The sequence below is a fragment of the Anabrus simplex genome, chromosome 13 (assembly GCF_040414725.1).
Source record: "Anabrus simplex isolate iqAnaSimp1 chromosome 13, ASM4041472v1, whole genome shotgun sequence".
In the NCBI taxonomy this organism is placed as follows: Eukaryota; Metazoa; Arthropoda; class Insecta; order Orthoptera; family Tettigoniidae; genus Anabrus; species Anabrus simplex.
Genome location: NC_090277.1, coordinates 71,246,781 through 71,259,147, shown reverse-complemented (window position 1 = coordinate 71,259,147; position 12,367 = coordinate 71,246,781). Strand labels below are relative to the sequence as shown.

Below are 12,367 nucleotides of genomic sequence, written 5' to 3'. Positions count from 1 at the left end.
GCGATAACCTGTATTTTGGTAAAGATTCCGTAGACCTTTCGTGAATGATAGGTTAGAGATCCCACACGGCGTAGCTTGGACGACGTCACAGCGGCTATGCGAGGCTGCCTACTTCGGAATTAGTTTCAAGACCACGCTAGTGAAAAGACTATTAGTCTGGCTTATAAGAAGACAGTTAGACAGGGGGCAACAAAGTGGTCAGCAGGCCTCTAGCATCCCACATATTCCACAAGGTACGACGCGATTAATCACCCTGAGACTAATTAAAACGTACCCTGTGCACGCCATGCACAATGTTCTCATTTTCAACAAAGCTGGGAACCTTATACAGCAACACAGAAAATGGTGGCAAATCTGAGTTTTGCAGTGCCTCCATTTTAATTCTTGTAAATAAGAATACTTTTAGGGGTCGGTTAGTGGGACGAGGAGATGCGTTGGCGCCAAGACACTCGTAGTGAGGTTGCACGTGAATAACCTGCGCATAGCACTCCAGCCAATGAGATCGTTGCTCAAGCTAGCAACTCGTAATCGCTTTTACATTCTCGCGTAACAGGTCGCCACCATTTTATGCTAGAGTATTCCCTATTGAGTATATTTTTCTAATGTAGGATGGATCCATGCGGGAAAATTGTGGCCGAGAACATTTTTTTTTTACGATCGATGCGATAAACGATAGTTTGAGGAACGATAGATGTGGGAAAAGGACAGTTCTGGGAATGTTGCATCGAGGTTCTACCGTACGTTTCTTCTCTCTCGACTTGGTGCCAGTCCTCTCCTCTTCCTTCCAGGAGCTACTTTACTCGATTGACCCACCATTTCCTTGGTCTGCCTCTAGGTCCTTTGTTTTTTAGTTCCTTTTCTAGCCAATTTCTTGATGTTCTCATTTGATCAATCCTTTTTACATGGCCACACCATGTGAGTCTCGGTGTTCTTGCATTTTCGCGTAGCAGCTGATTTACTTGTGTATTGACGGATCTCTTGTTGTTTTCTGTAGCAGGAACTTCATTTCTGCAGCTTGAAGTCTGCTACTATCTCTACTGCTGGTTGTACGGGAAATATACCTGATACAGGGTTCTCTTTATCCCATATAAGAGACCTAATTTGGTGATAAAATTGTGCTCCTTTTTGGACTCTTAGTGATTTCAGCAGAGAACTTTGCATCACTAGTTACAATACTACAAAAAATATTGAAAATGGTTCTAGTTTCTTGCCGACGAGTTTAATGTTAACCTGTAGGACTTGGCTGCTGACTGGCATCACTACTGTTTTTGTGTGGCAGATTTTCAGGCCAAACTGCTTAAACTGGTGGTTCCAAGAGTTTAATTTCTGTTAAACTTCTTCTCCTGTTCCTTCCCAAATCACCACATCATCAGCAAAGATGAAGTCCTCATTTGATTCATTCTTCACACTCTTCATTACTTCAAACATGACCATAATGAACAGGAGAGTGACAAAGTGCTGCCCTGTTGTAGTGAGCCAGTCAGAATAACTATCTCAAATCTGCATACAGCTCTGGCAGTTTCACCTTGTTGGTAAGATATACTGGCACGTTTCTTCTTTCCAGACATTCCTATATTTTGTCTCTTGGCAAGCTGTCGTATGTCTTTTCTGTACCCAGGAAGAGAAAGTGATAACTATTCCCTTCTCCCAGTGTTTTTCCATCATCATCTCAACAGTGTTATTGTTCTGTTGCTTCTAAACCCGTACTGTTCCTATTCAAGTTGTGGTTCAATAATGGCCTTTAATCCTCATTCAGTAATATTCTCCATCAACTTAAGTTTGTGCGACTGAAGTGTGATTCCTCTGTAGTTGCCACATTTTGGCCTGCTTCCTTTCTTGAAGAGGTGAACAATGGCGCCGTTTGTCCAGTCTTCTCGAGTCTTCCCTTCTTTCCAGATGATGTTCAGCATTGAAGTCCGTGAACCCGAGCAGCTACACCTTGCTCACATTTTCCACGTCTGACCAAGACAGTGGTGTGTGACTCACTTCAGTCTTTTCTTGTCCTTTCTCTTTTAGATCCTTTTTATTATAAAGCGGTACAAAATGATTCCTCATCTCTTTTTACATGTCCTTACTCTTCTATGTGATAGTTCGTCATCCTTCTCTAGAGAATTTAGCGGAGTAAAAGGGTTCCTTTCATGTTTCACTGAAAACTGTCCAGTAGAATTCTGCTTTCATTGCTACATAGCAGTACAATCAGAATGTCAAAATTGGTTTGCAGGCCGCCTTCCCGAGGAGTGTGCAATATTGAAAGTGTTTACCAAATACTGGATAGCATTTGCAATGCCACAAACTAATGAAAACTACTATTTAATGGCCTTCTTATCAAAATGCAGAATTGAAGCAAGTTCAAATCTGTTATAATCGTATGGCCTCAGCTACCGTGTGCAGACGTTTCAGTTTGACGCCATCTGGCTGTCTGCTCATCAATTTAGACATTCCGTTTTACTCTGGGCCACTAGATGGCAGGCCGAGTTAACTGAAACTCACTTGGGCATCTGTGGCTGAGATTTAATGGATTTTGTTGGGTAAACACCAAATGTGTCACCAGAGATCTTTTACTTGCCGACATCGCACGACACAGAGTGTCGAATGGACTTTTTCTGCCCTTCAAGAATCTGACTACCTCTGCCGGGTTTGAACCCGCTATCTGGGGATCAGGAGACCGATGCTGTATCACTGATCCACAGAGGGAGCTTTCAAATCTGTTAAACATGGAAGATTATGAAGGGGAATTTTGGTATTACTCCTTGACATTTAACAAACTGGTTCATTTGTTTTTGTATCAGTTCGTTGGTATTGGCGCAGGATATTACGTAGTCGATATCTGCATGTGGAATTGCCGCAAGTTTCAGTCTATTGAAAAAACTGAAGTTTAGAATTAAATTTAAAATGATAAGGAGTATGAACACTGATGAAAGCATCAACCAAGGATGGATGTCGCATGCACTGCCACAAACACGTCAACATTGACTCAATATTATGAACATATTGAAGCATAAAATGAAGTGGTATTGTGAAACAATAGCATGTTCAGTTCAATGGGAAGAAGATAATTCAGAAGCATATCTTACAATCTCCTGATCTTGACTATTAAATATTGCAGAGCTGATGTTTGATATGTTGTATTTCATATTTGAATATGATGTGTTGTTTAAAATCTTATCTGTTATCCATCAGGAGTTCATTTCTTGTCGAGACATAATGCCACTCGATATTTCGGGATTACGCCATTACATTTGTTTCTTAGAAGTTAATCATGTTGCTACTGCAACTTTCTCAGTTGATGGATACAGCAGTGTCAGACTAATCTAGAGGCCCTGCGTTCACTAGTACACATTTCCTTATTTGTAATCCTGGAGAAGAAAGGATATTGTAATCATTATGACTCTTTGCTTCAGAACATTTACAAGGTTGAATACGTATTGTTCCTTCTTTGTTCCAGGTTGATCTTGCAGAGCTTCCACCTCTGTTCTGCCGTCCACGTCGTAGCCCAAAGCTGAACATAGACTCTAGACACCCTTCTCTGAGCGGAGCTTACAACTTTGGCAGCGGAAGCAGACGTCACTCGAGCATACCTCGGGAAAACAGCAACAGCATGGAAGCGGATAACATGTCCTCCATCTTCCGTAACCTGGGAATGTCGAACAACTCTAGTCCAGCAGCAATCCGCAGTCAGCGGAGCAACTGCAAGCGTGCCCCCGAAATCTCTCCTCTGTACCTGTCTGAACATACCGGTTCTCGTACCACTCTGCAGGCCTGTGCGTTGAGTGCCAGCCAGTCTGGCAGTCAATGTTCGGTCAACGATATCAACGATATCCCTGATCTTACTGAAGATCAAAACAGGCTCTCGTTAGGAAGTAACAAAGTACTGGAAGGTGAGAGCAGCAGCAGTACACTCCCACGGACTATTAGAGAATCGCGATCTCTGGATCCCTTTCCCGATACTTTAAGACCTTTGCAGTATCTTCAGGTGCGCAAAAGAAGCTCGCGGTCGTTAGAGAATTGTAATGGCAGTAAAAGTCCTTCACATTTAATAAACAATAACATACCAAACGGTGATATCATTTTGCTGCCATCTCCGCACCACAACGATGTCTGTAACAGTGGAGAGGACATTCAGACTCCCCTCCTCCCAAACTCACCACTGGACGAAGCCATCATTGCACAAAATCAGTTGAGGCGAGGTCGTAGCGGTAGTGAGATGATCGCCAAGCGATGGCGATCTCTCGAAGAGGTTGCGGAGAACAACTCTCACAGTAATGGTGGCTATAACAAGAAGGCTTTGGCTAGAAGTTCTATTCGTAGTTGGCTGGTAGGCCTCTTCAACGGGAACGGCTTGCGATCGAGTGATGCGTCGCTTCGCAAGGGAATCCATAGCGGGTATAGTGACCTTCAGTCGGAAAGAGAAAGCATTGTGTGATCCAGATAAGTTTTTATTTTTTTAAATGAAGAAATTACATTATTTTAGAAAGTGATATACTAAGATGAAATTGTTACGGGAAGAAGAAAATGACTTTGATATTTTTGTAAAGTGAAGTTCCATCTGACAATCAGACATTTCAAGTGTGTGTTGTTAGGAAGAAGCTTTTTCCGCAAATATCTGTATATTTCTATTAAATGTGCCAATATTCATGGTTAAGTGCACGATAGAGGCTGGACCTTAGCTGCACAACAAGAAATACCATGATCGATTTTACGCTACTGCAAACCAATCAAGTGTTACAATCCGAACACTGATCGAGACAATGTGTTGTTGTCTTTATGGCTGTGAAAAAAAAATCAAGAGAACATATTATTATTTTTTTTAAATAATAATTTTTTAAGGTGCCAAGTACAGTAAATATTTAGGTTGAAGTACACATATGTGTGCATGTATGAATGTAATGTGTCTAGAAACATTTTAATCAGTTGATGCCTAGTCATTTGTATAGTGAACAATATTATTGATGGTTCAAAACTGAGCCAGTCTACATATATATAAATATATATTATCTGTTGTTGCAACGAAAATGTTTGTCTATATCGTAAATAAAAATGTTATTTCTTTCCCCTCTGTGAAGAATTGGTAATGATGATGCCATTCTATATGAGAAACGTTAATACAATTTAATTAAAAACCAACACATCTTTACTGAATTCCCTCGTGTTGTAATTAATCCCGTTCACAAATATCTCAGTTATAAATTTTGGAAAAAGACTTCCTTCAGTGTTCAAGAATCTGTGAATAGTAATGTTGTTAGTTTTCTCCCCCTTTAACTACAATTACGGTCTTTGATTATGCCGAGCTTTTGTAAATTTGTCCTGCTGAAAGAGTTGATATGGTTCATGGTGTGGGTCACTGTAGTCACGTCGTAGTTCATGAACCATGGGCAACAGCTGAGGGGCCTAGTAAGTGGTCCTGAGAGTCCTGATACCAGTTGCTATGGAATGGGAGTGGGCATCTCAGACATATTCTGAGACATGGTCCTCCTTGTGCTCAGACGGCTAGGACTATACAATTCACCGGTGGTCCATAACCCGTTAGAGGAGAGATCCTCACTTGGACTATGTGCAAGTAGGGCAGCATCCTGCTTCATGAATTTACCGAGCTCAGAACACTTTAAGCAAGCCTCGGACCTATGGGAGTAACGAAGTCCCGCTCCCATTTGACAGGCGAGGGACTCCTTGGAAACAACTTGACGAAGTAAATGGAATTCGATGAGGGGCTATCAATATTAATGAGGCTTATGGAAGAAAGAAGGTGGAACTGGCTGAGTCAGCAAAGAGGATGCATAGAACTAAAGGATACGAAAAGGTGATTGGTAAATGTGGAGAAGATATGGAAGCGAATGGGAATGGGAAGCGCTTCCTGGAGTTCTGTGCTAGTATGAGTTTAGCTGTTACGAATACATTCTTCAAGCATAAGGCTATTCACCGCTACACATGGGAGGCTAGAGGTACCAGATCCATAATAGACTATACCTTAACTGATTTCAAATTCAGGAAATATATTAGGAACGTATAGGTTTTTCGGGGATTTTTCGATGATACAGACCACTATCTGATCTCTAGTGAACTAAGTATCTCCAGGCCTAGGGTAGAGAAAGTGAAATCTGTCTACAAACGAATAAGGGTAGAAAATCTCCAGGATGAGGAAATTAGACAGAAGTACATGGATATGATTAGTGAGAAGTTTCGAACAATAGACAGTAAGCAGGTTCAGGATATAGAAAGTGAATGGGTGGCATACAGGGATGCTGTAGTAGAAACAGCAAGGGAATGCCTAGGAACAACTGTGTTAAAGATGGGAAAAGGCGAACATCTTGGTGGAATGATGAAGTGAGAGCAGCTTGTAAACATAAAAAGAAGGCTTATCAGAAATGCTGCAAACAAGGGCCGAGGCAAACAGGGATTTGTACGTAGATGAAAGAAACAGAGCGAAACAAATAGTTGTTGAATCCAAAAAGAAGTCATGGGAAGATTTTGGTAATAACCTGGAAAGGCTAGGTCAAGCAGCAGGGAAACCTTTCTGGACAGTAATAAAGAATCTTAGGGAGGGAGGGAAAAAGGAAATGAACGGTGTTTTGAGTAATTCAGGTGAACTCGTAATAGATCCCAGGGAATCACTGGAGAGGTGGAGGGAATACTTTGAACATCTTCTCAATGTAAAAGGAAATCTTAATGGTGGTGTTGCAAACAACCAAGTTCATGGGGAGGAGGAAAATGATGATCGTGAAATTACACTTGAGGAAGTGGAAAGGATAGTAAATAAACTCCACTGTCATAAAGCAGCAGGAATAGATGAAATTAGACCTGAAATGCTGAAGTATAGTGGGAAGGCAGGGATGAAATGGTTCATAGAGTAATAAGATTAGCGTGGAGTGTTGGTAAGGTACCTTCAGATTGGACAAAAGCAGTAATTGCCCCTATCTATAAGCAAGGGAACAGGAAGGATTGCAACAACTATCGAGGTATCACATTGATTAGTATACCAGGCAAAGTATTCACTGGCATCTTGGAAGGGAGGGTGCGATCAGTCGTTGAGAGGAAGTTGGATGAAAACCAGTGTGGTTTCAGACTACAGAGAGGCTGTCAGGATCAGATTTTCAGTATGCGCCAGATAATTCAAAAATGCTAGGTGAGGAATAGACAGTTGTGTTTGTTTCGTAGATCTAGAGAAAGCATATGACAGGGTACCGAGGGAAAAGATGTTCACCATACAGGGGGACTGTGGGATTAAGGGCAGATTATTACAATCAGTAAAAGACATTTATGTTGACAATTGGGCAGCAGTGAGAATTGATGGTAGAAAGAGTTCTTGGTTCAGGGTACTTACAGGGGTTAGACAAGGCTGCAATCTTTCACCTGTGCTGTTCGTAGTTTACATGGATCATCTGCTGAAAGGTATAAAATGGCAGGGAGGGATTCAGTTGGGTGGAAATGGAGTAAGCAGTTTGGCCTATGCTGACGACTTGGTCTTAATGGCAGATTGTGCCGAGAGCCTGCAGTCTAATATCTTGGAACTTGAAAATAGGTGCGATGAGTATGGTATGAAAATTAGCCTCTCGAAGACTAAATTTATTACAAATAATGAGGTATTGATACGACTGATGATGCCCCACAAAAGGGGTGAAACATGTCTGAACTATTTTAATGATGTTTAACTAACATGTTAACATCTTGCACTGTGTTGAATAGGTTGAAGTTTAAATAAATGTCTTACATTATGACTAAATTTATGTCGGTAGGTAAAAAATTCAACAGAATTGAATGTCAGATTGGTGATACAAAGCTGGAACCGGTAGAAAATTGTAAGTATTTAGGTTGTGTGTTCTCCCAGGATGGTAATATAGTAAGTGAGATTGAATGAAGGTGCAGTAAAGCTAATGCAGTGAGCTCGCAGCTGCGATCAACAGTATTCTGTAAGAAGGAAGTGAGCTCCCAGACAAACTATCTTTACATCGGTCTGTTTTCAGACCAACGTTGCTTTACGGGAGCGAAGCTGGGTTGACTCAGGTTATTTTATTCATAAGTTAGAAGTAACGGACATGAAAGTAGCAAGAATGATTGCTGGTACGAACAGGTGGTAACAATGGCAGGAGGGTACTCGGAATGAGGAGATAAAGGCTAAGTTAGGAATGAACTCGGTGGATGAAGCTGTACGCACAAACCGGCTTCAGTGGTGGGGACATGCAAGACGAATGGAGGAGGACAGGTTACCCAGGAGGACTCTGTTATGGAGGGTAAGAGGAGTAGAGGGAGACCAAGACGACGATGGTTAGACTCAGTTTCTAAGGACTTAAAGATAAGAGGTATAGAACTAAATGAGGCCACAGCACTAGTTGCAAATAGAGGATTGTGGCGACGTTTAGTAAATTCACAGCGGCTTACAGACTGAACGCTGAAAGGCATAACAGTCTATCATGATTATGTATGTATGTATGTATGTATGTATGTATGTATGTATGTATGTATGTATGTATGTATGTATGTATGGAAGAGTTGATTTACTGACACGAGGCGGGCATGTTTGAGCACTGACCTCAGCTGGGATCAAAACCACCAACTTGATCTCAGAAGGCCAGCGCTCTACCATCTGAGCTACTGAGCCTGGCATTACATGAAGGACCTAAGTTAGAGTTGCTATAGTAGCCCCTGTGTGTAAATGTAAGAGTGATAGACATAAAGCTGAAAATTACAGGCCAGTCACTTTGACATGCATTGCATGTAAGCTTTGGGAAATCATTCTTTCTGATTATATTAGACATTTTTGCGAAATTAATAACTGGTTTGATACAAGGCAGTTTGGGTTTAGGAAGGGTTATTCCATTGAAGCTCAACTTGTAGTATTTCAACAAGATATAGGAGATATCCTGGATTCAGGAGGCCAAATGGACTGTATTGCGATTGACCTGTCTAAGGCATTTGATAGGGTAGATCATGGGAGACTACTGGCAAAAATTAGTGCAATTGGACTTGACAAAAGAATGACTGAATGGGTTGCTATATTTCTAGAAAATAGAACTCAGAGAATTAGAGTGGACGAGGCTTTATCTAAAAATAATAATTTGGTTACGTCCCTCTAACTACTTTTTCAGTTTTCGGAGATGCCAAGGTGCCAGAATTTTGTCCCGCAGGAGTTCTTTTACGTGCCTTTAAATCTACCGACACGATGCTGACTTATTTGAGCCCCTTCAAATTCCACCGGACTGGAGCCAGGATCAAAGGCCGTCTGAGCCACTCGGCCCAGTGAGGCTTTATCTGATCCTGTAATCATTGAGAGGGGAATTCCTCAAGGCAGAATTATTGGATATGAGTAAAGAACTGGAATGATCTGAGATGGACAGATGTTGGTAAACGGAGTTGAGTCATCTCAGTTTCAATTGCTGCGTTGATGGGGTGAAAGTAGGTGTTAATATAAGGAAAGATCTTCATTGAGGTAATCACACAAATTGGATTGTAATTAAAGGGTACAGAACTCTGCACATGGTTATGAGGGCATTTAGGGGTTGTAGTAAGGATGTAAAGGTTGCTAGGAGCTTTTACGTCGCTCCGACACAGATAGGTCTTATGGCGACGATGGGATAGGAAAGGCCTAGGAGTTGGAATGAAGCGGCCGTGGCCTTAATTAAGGTACAGCCCCAGCATTTGCCTGGTGTGAAAATGGGAAACCACGGAAAACCATCTTCAGGGCTGCCGATAGTAGGATTCGAACCTACTATCTCCCGGATGCAAGCTCACAGCCGCGCGCCTCAACACGCACGGCCAACTCGCCCGGTAGGATGTAAAGGAGAGGGCATAAAATTGTGTGATAATACCCCAACTAGAGTATGGTTCCAGGTTTACCTGATTCAAGAACTGGAAGAAATCCAAAGAAAAGCAGCTCGATTTGTTCCGAGTGATTTCCGACAATAAAGTAGCATCAGTGTTTATAATTTTCATGACAATATAACAATGTTGATGACAATATAATTATTTATTATGAAACAAAGGTTTCTTTCATAACATGATCAGTTAAGATCTAATTTAACATAAATTTATTCTAATCTCCATTTTTCACCAATTGCTTTTTATTTATACAAGTGTTCAACAGATCTTCAAGACAGTGATTATATTAATTTTATTGAAGTATACCAACAGATCATAAAATTTTTTCAAGTGTTGTATTACATCCTCAAAACATTGGCTTATTTTAGTGGATGTTGAATATTACATCAGAACTACAGGGTGATTTTTCCCACCATGTACAAACTCTAGGGATTGTTCGAGGGGAGGATAAGGAACAGAAAAGGAAATGCCTGGTTTGTTTGTTAGAGACCATTTATTCGATCGTCCTGTGTTACAGAGACGGCGATCTAATATGTGCTGTACCATGCAGCCACAGTTGCAGTATGTGTTGAAAATAGTTTCCATGTGCCTCCACGCATGCTTGTACGCGCTGTAGCCTGTTCTGTCTCACACATTCACATTGGCCAGACTGCATCTGAACAGTGTCAAAGGCATCATGAATACTCTGCTCCAGTCTCTCCCCATCTGGAATGGACTCTGCATACACGATACTTTTGAGATGGCCCCATAACCAGAAATTGCATGGGTTGAGATCTGGTGAACGAGCAGGTCATGCAACTGGACCTCCTTGTCCGATCCACCGACCAGGGAAGACACGATTGAGATGCGTCCGAATGTTTACGGCGAAGTGGGCTGGAGCACCATCATGTAGCAGCCACATAACTCTGCGAATTATCAGTGATACGTCTTCCAGCAGGAGAAGCAAATTCACCCGCAAGAAACGTCAATTGTTCCGGCCTGTTAGGTGATGTGGAAGGAAGACTGGTCCCAAAACACGGTCGCCAGTTATCCTGGTCCACACATTCCAGCTGACCCGCTGCTGATGATTCGCTGACACCAAACCATGGGGGTTCTGCATACAATCCCACAAATGACTTATAACAATTGAAAATACTACTCCGCGTAAAGGTGGCCTCATCTGTGAATAGGATGGTTGCCACAAATTCTGGAATCATGATTGCCTAGTTAGTAAACCAGTGACAAAACCGCTCCCGGTGTGGAAAGTCTGTCGCTAGTAAGCCCTGCACACGCTGTGAGTGATTGCCATGGAGAATGTTCCATACCCTCGTCTGGCTTACCCTGTACTGCTGGGCCAACTGCCTGTACTGACACGGCAGTCACCTTCCACAGTGTTAATCACATTTTCCTCCGCGTCTGGTATCCGAACAGGGTGGGTACATCCTTCATGATTTCCTGCTTCCTTAAACGACCCTGTCTCAGAAAAATGGCAAAACACTATTGCAAACATTGAATGCTGCTATTGTTGTTGGTGGGGATAGGGCTCCCGATACAACCGTGCCGCCCGTTGCCGTTTGCCCCGTCATAAGTAAACGTCATGTCGGCAAGCTCTGAGTTGAATACGGAACCAGTGTGTACAACGCTGTAACACATCCACTACCCGGTGAGTCAGCACGAGAAGTGACTTGGACACAACGGTACCAATGACTAGGGTGGGAGACTTATGAGGAACAATACCACCTTCTAGGAGAAAACCACGCATACTGTAACTGTGGCAGGGTACAGCACGTATTGGCCGGCAGTCTCTTTAACAAAGTATGGTTGAATACATGGACACCATGCATTACGTTCATTAGACTACTTTTGTTCCGCCAGCAATCCCTAGTGTTTGTACACGGTGGAAGAAATATTTTCAGATAGTATGCTATCTACTTTTGTTATATGTATGGCTAATTAGTTCTTTAAGCGTTTTAAGATCTTATGGCTGATGATAGCCTAATACCAACAGGCCAAAGCTAGTATTACTGCATTAGCCGTCGCTCCTCCAAAGAAACAGTAGATTTTGTCAACAAAAAGATTTTGGGGAAGCTCTTTTAATAGTAGTATGGCAGCAATCAGCTTCAGGAATGCTGAATTGATTGAATTCAAGAGACACTTATAAAATTAATACAAACAATATTCGCCTTGGAAAGATCAAATGAAGAGAACATCCTTGTAAAATATAGAACAGTGACAAAGGAAAATTATTTTTCAAAAACTTGTTATTAGTAGACAGGCAGAATATCATATGTCATAGTGAAAAAAGTGCTGGAAACAAAAACATTTTTTATAACGTGTTTTTTTCCTTTTTTGCTAGTTGCTTTACGTCGCACCGACACAGATAGATCTTACAGCGACGATGGGATAGGGAAGGCCTAGGAGTTGGAAGGAAGCGGCCGTGGCCGTAATTAAGGTAGGGATTCCAACCCACTATCTCCCAGATGCAAGCTCACAGCCGCGTGCACCTGACCACACGGCCAACTCACCCGGTTTTAAAATAGGCTAAATATAAGTAAAATCCATTTTCTCTCCCATTTCA

At 41.9% G+C, this 12,367-nt stretch overlaps 1 protein-coding gene across 2 annotated transcripts in view; it reads left to right on the top strand.

Moving 5' to 3' along the window:
• LOC136884978 (receptor-type guanylate cyclase Gyc76C) overlaps positions 1-5,129 on the top strand; it is a 589,503-nt gene extending 584,374 nt beyond the window's left edge. For both annotated transcript variants that reach the window (XM_067157344.2, XM_067157343.2), the window contains exon 21: positions 3,446-5,129. In XM_067157344.2, coding sequence (XP_067013445.2) covers positions 3,446-4,423 — 978 coding nt within the window. In that variant the 3' untranslated portion in view covers positions 4,424-5,129. The remainder of the gene's footprint in view (positions 1-3,445) is intronic.
• The last annotated feature ends 7,238 nt before the right edge of the window (positions 5,130-12,367 follow it).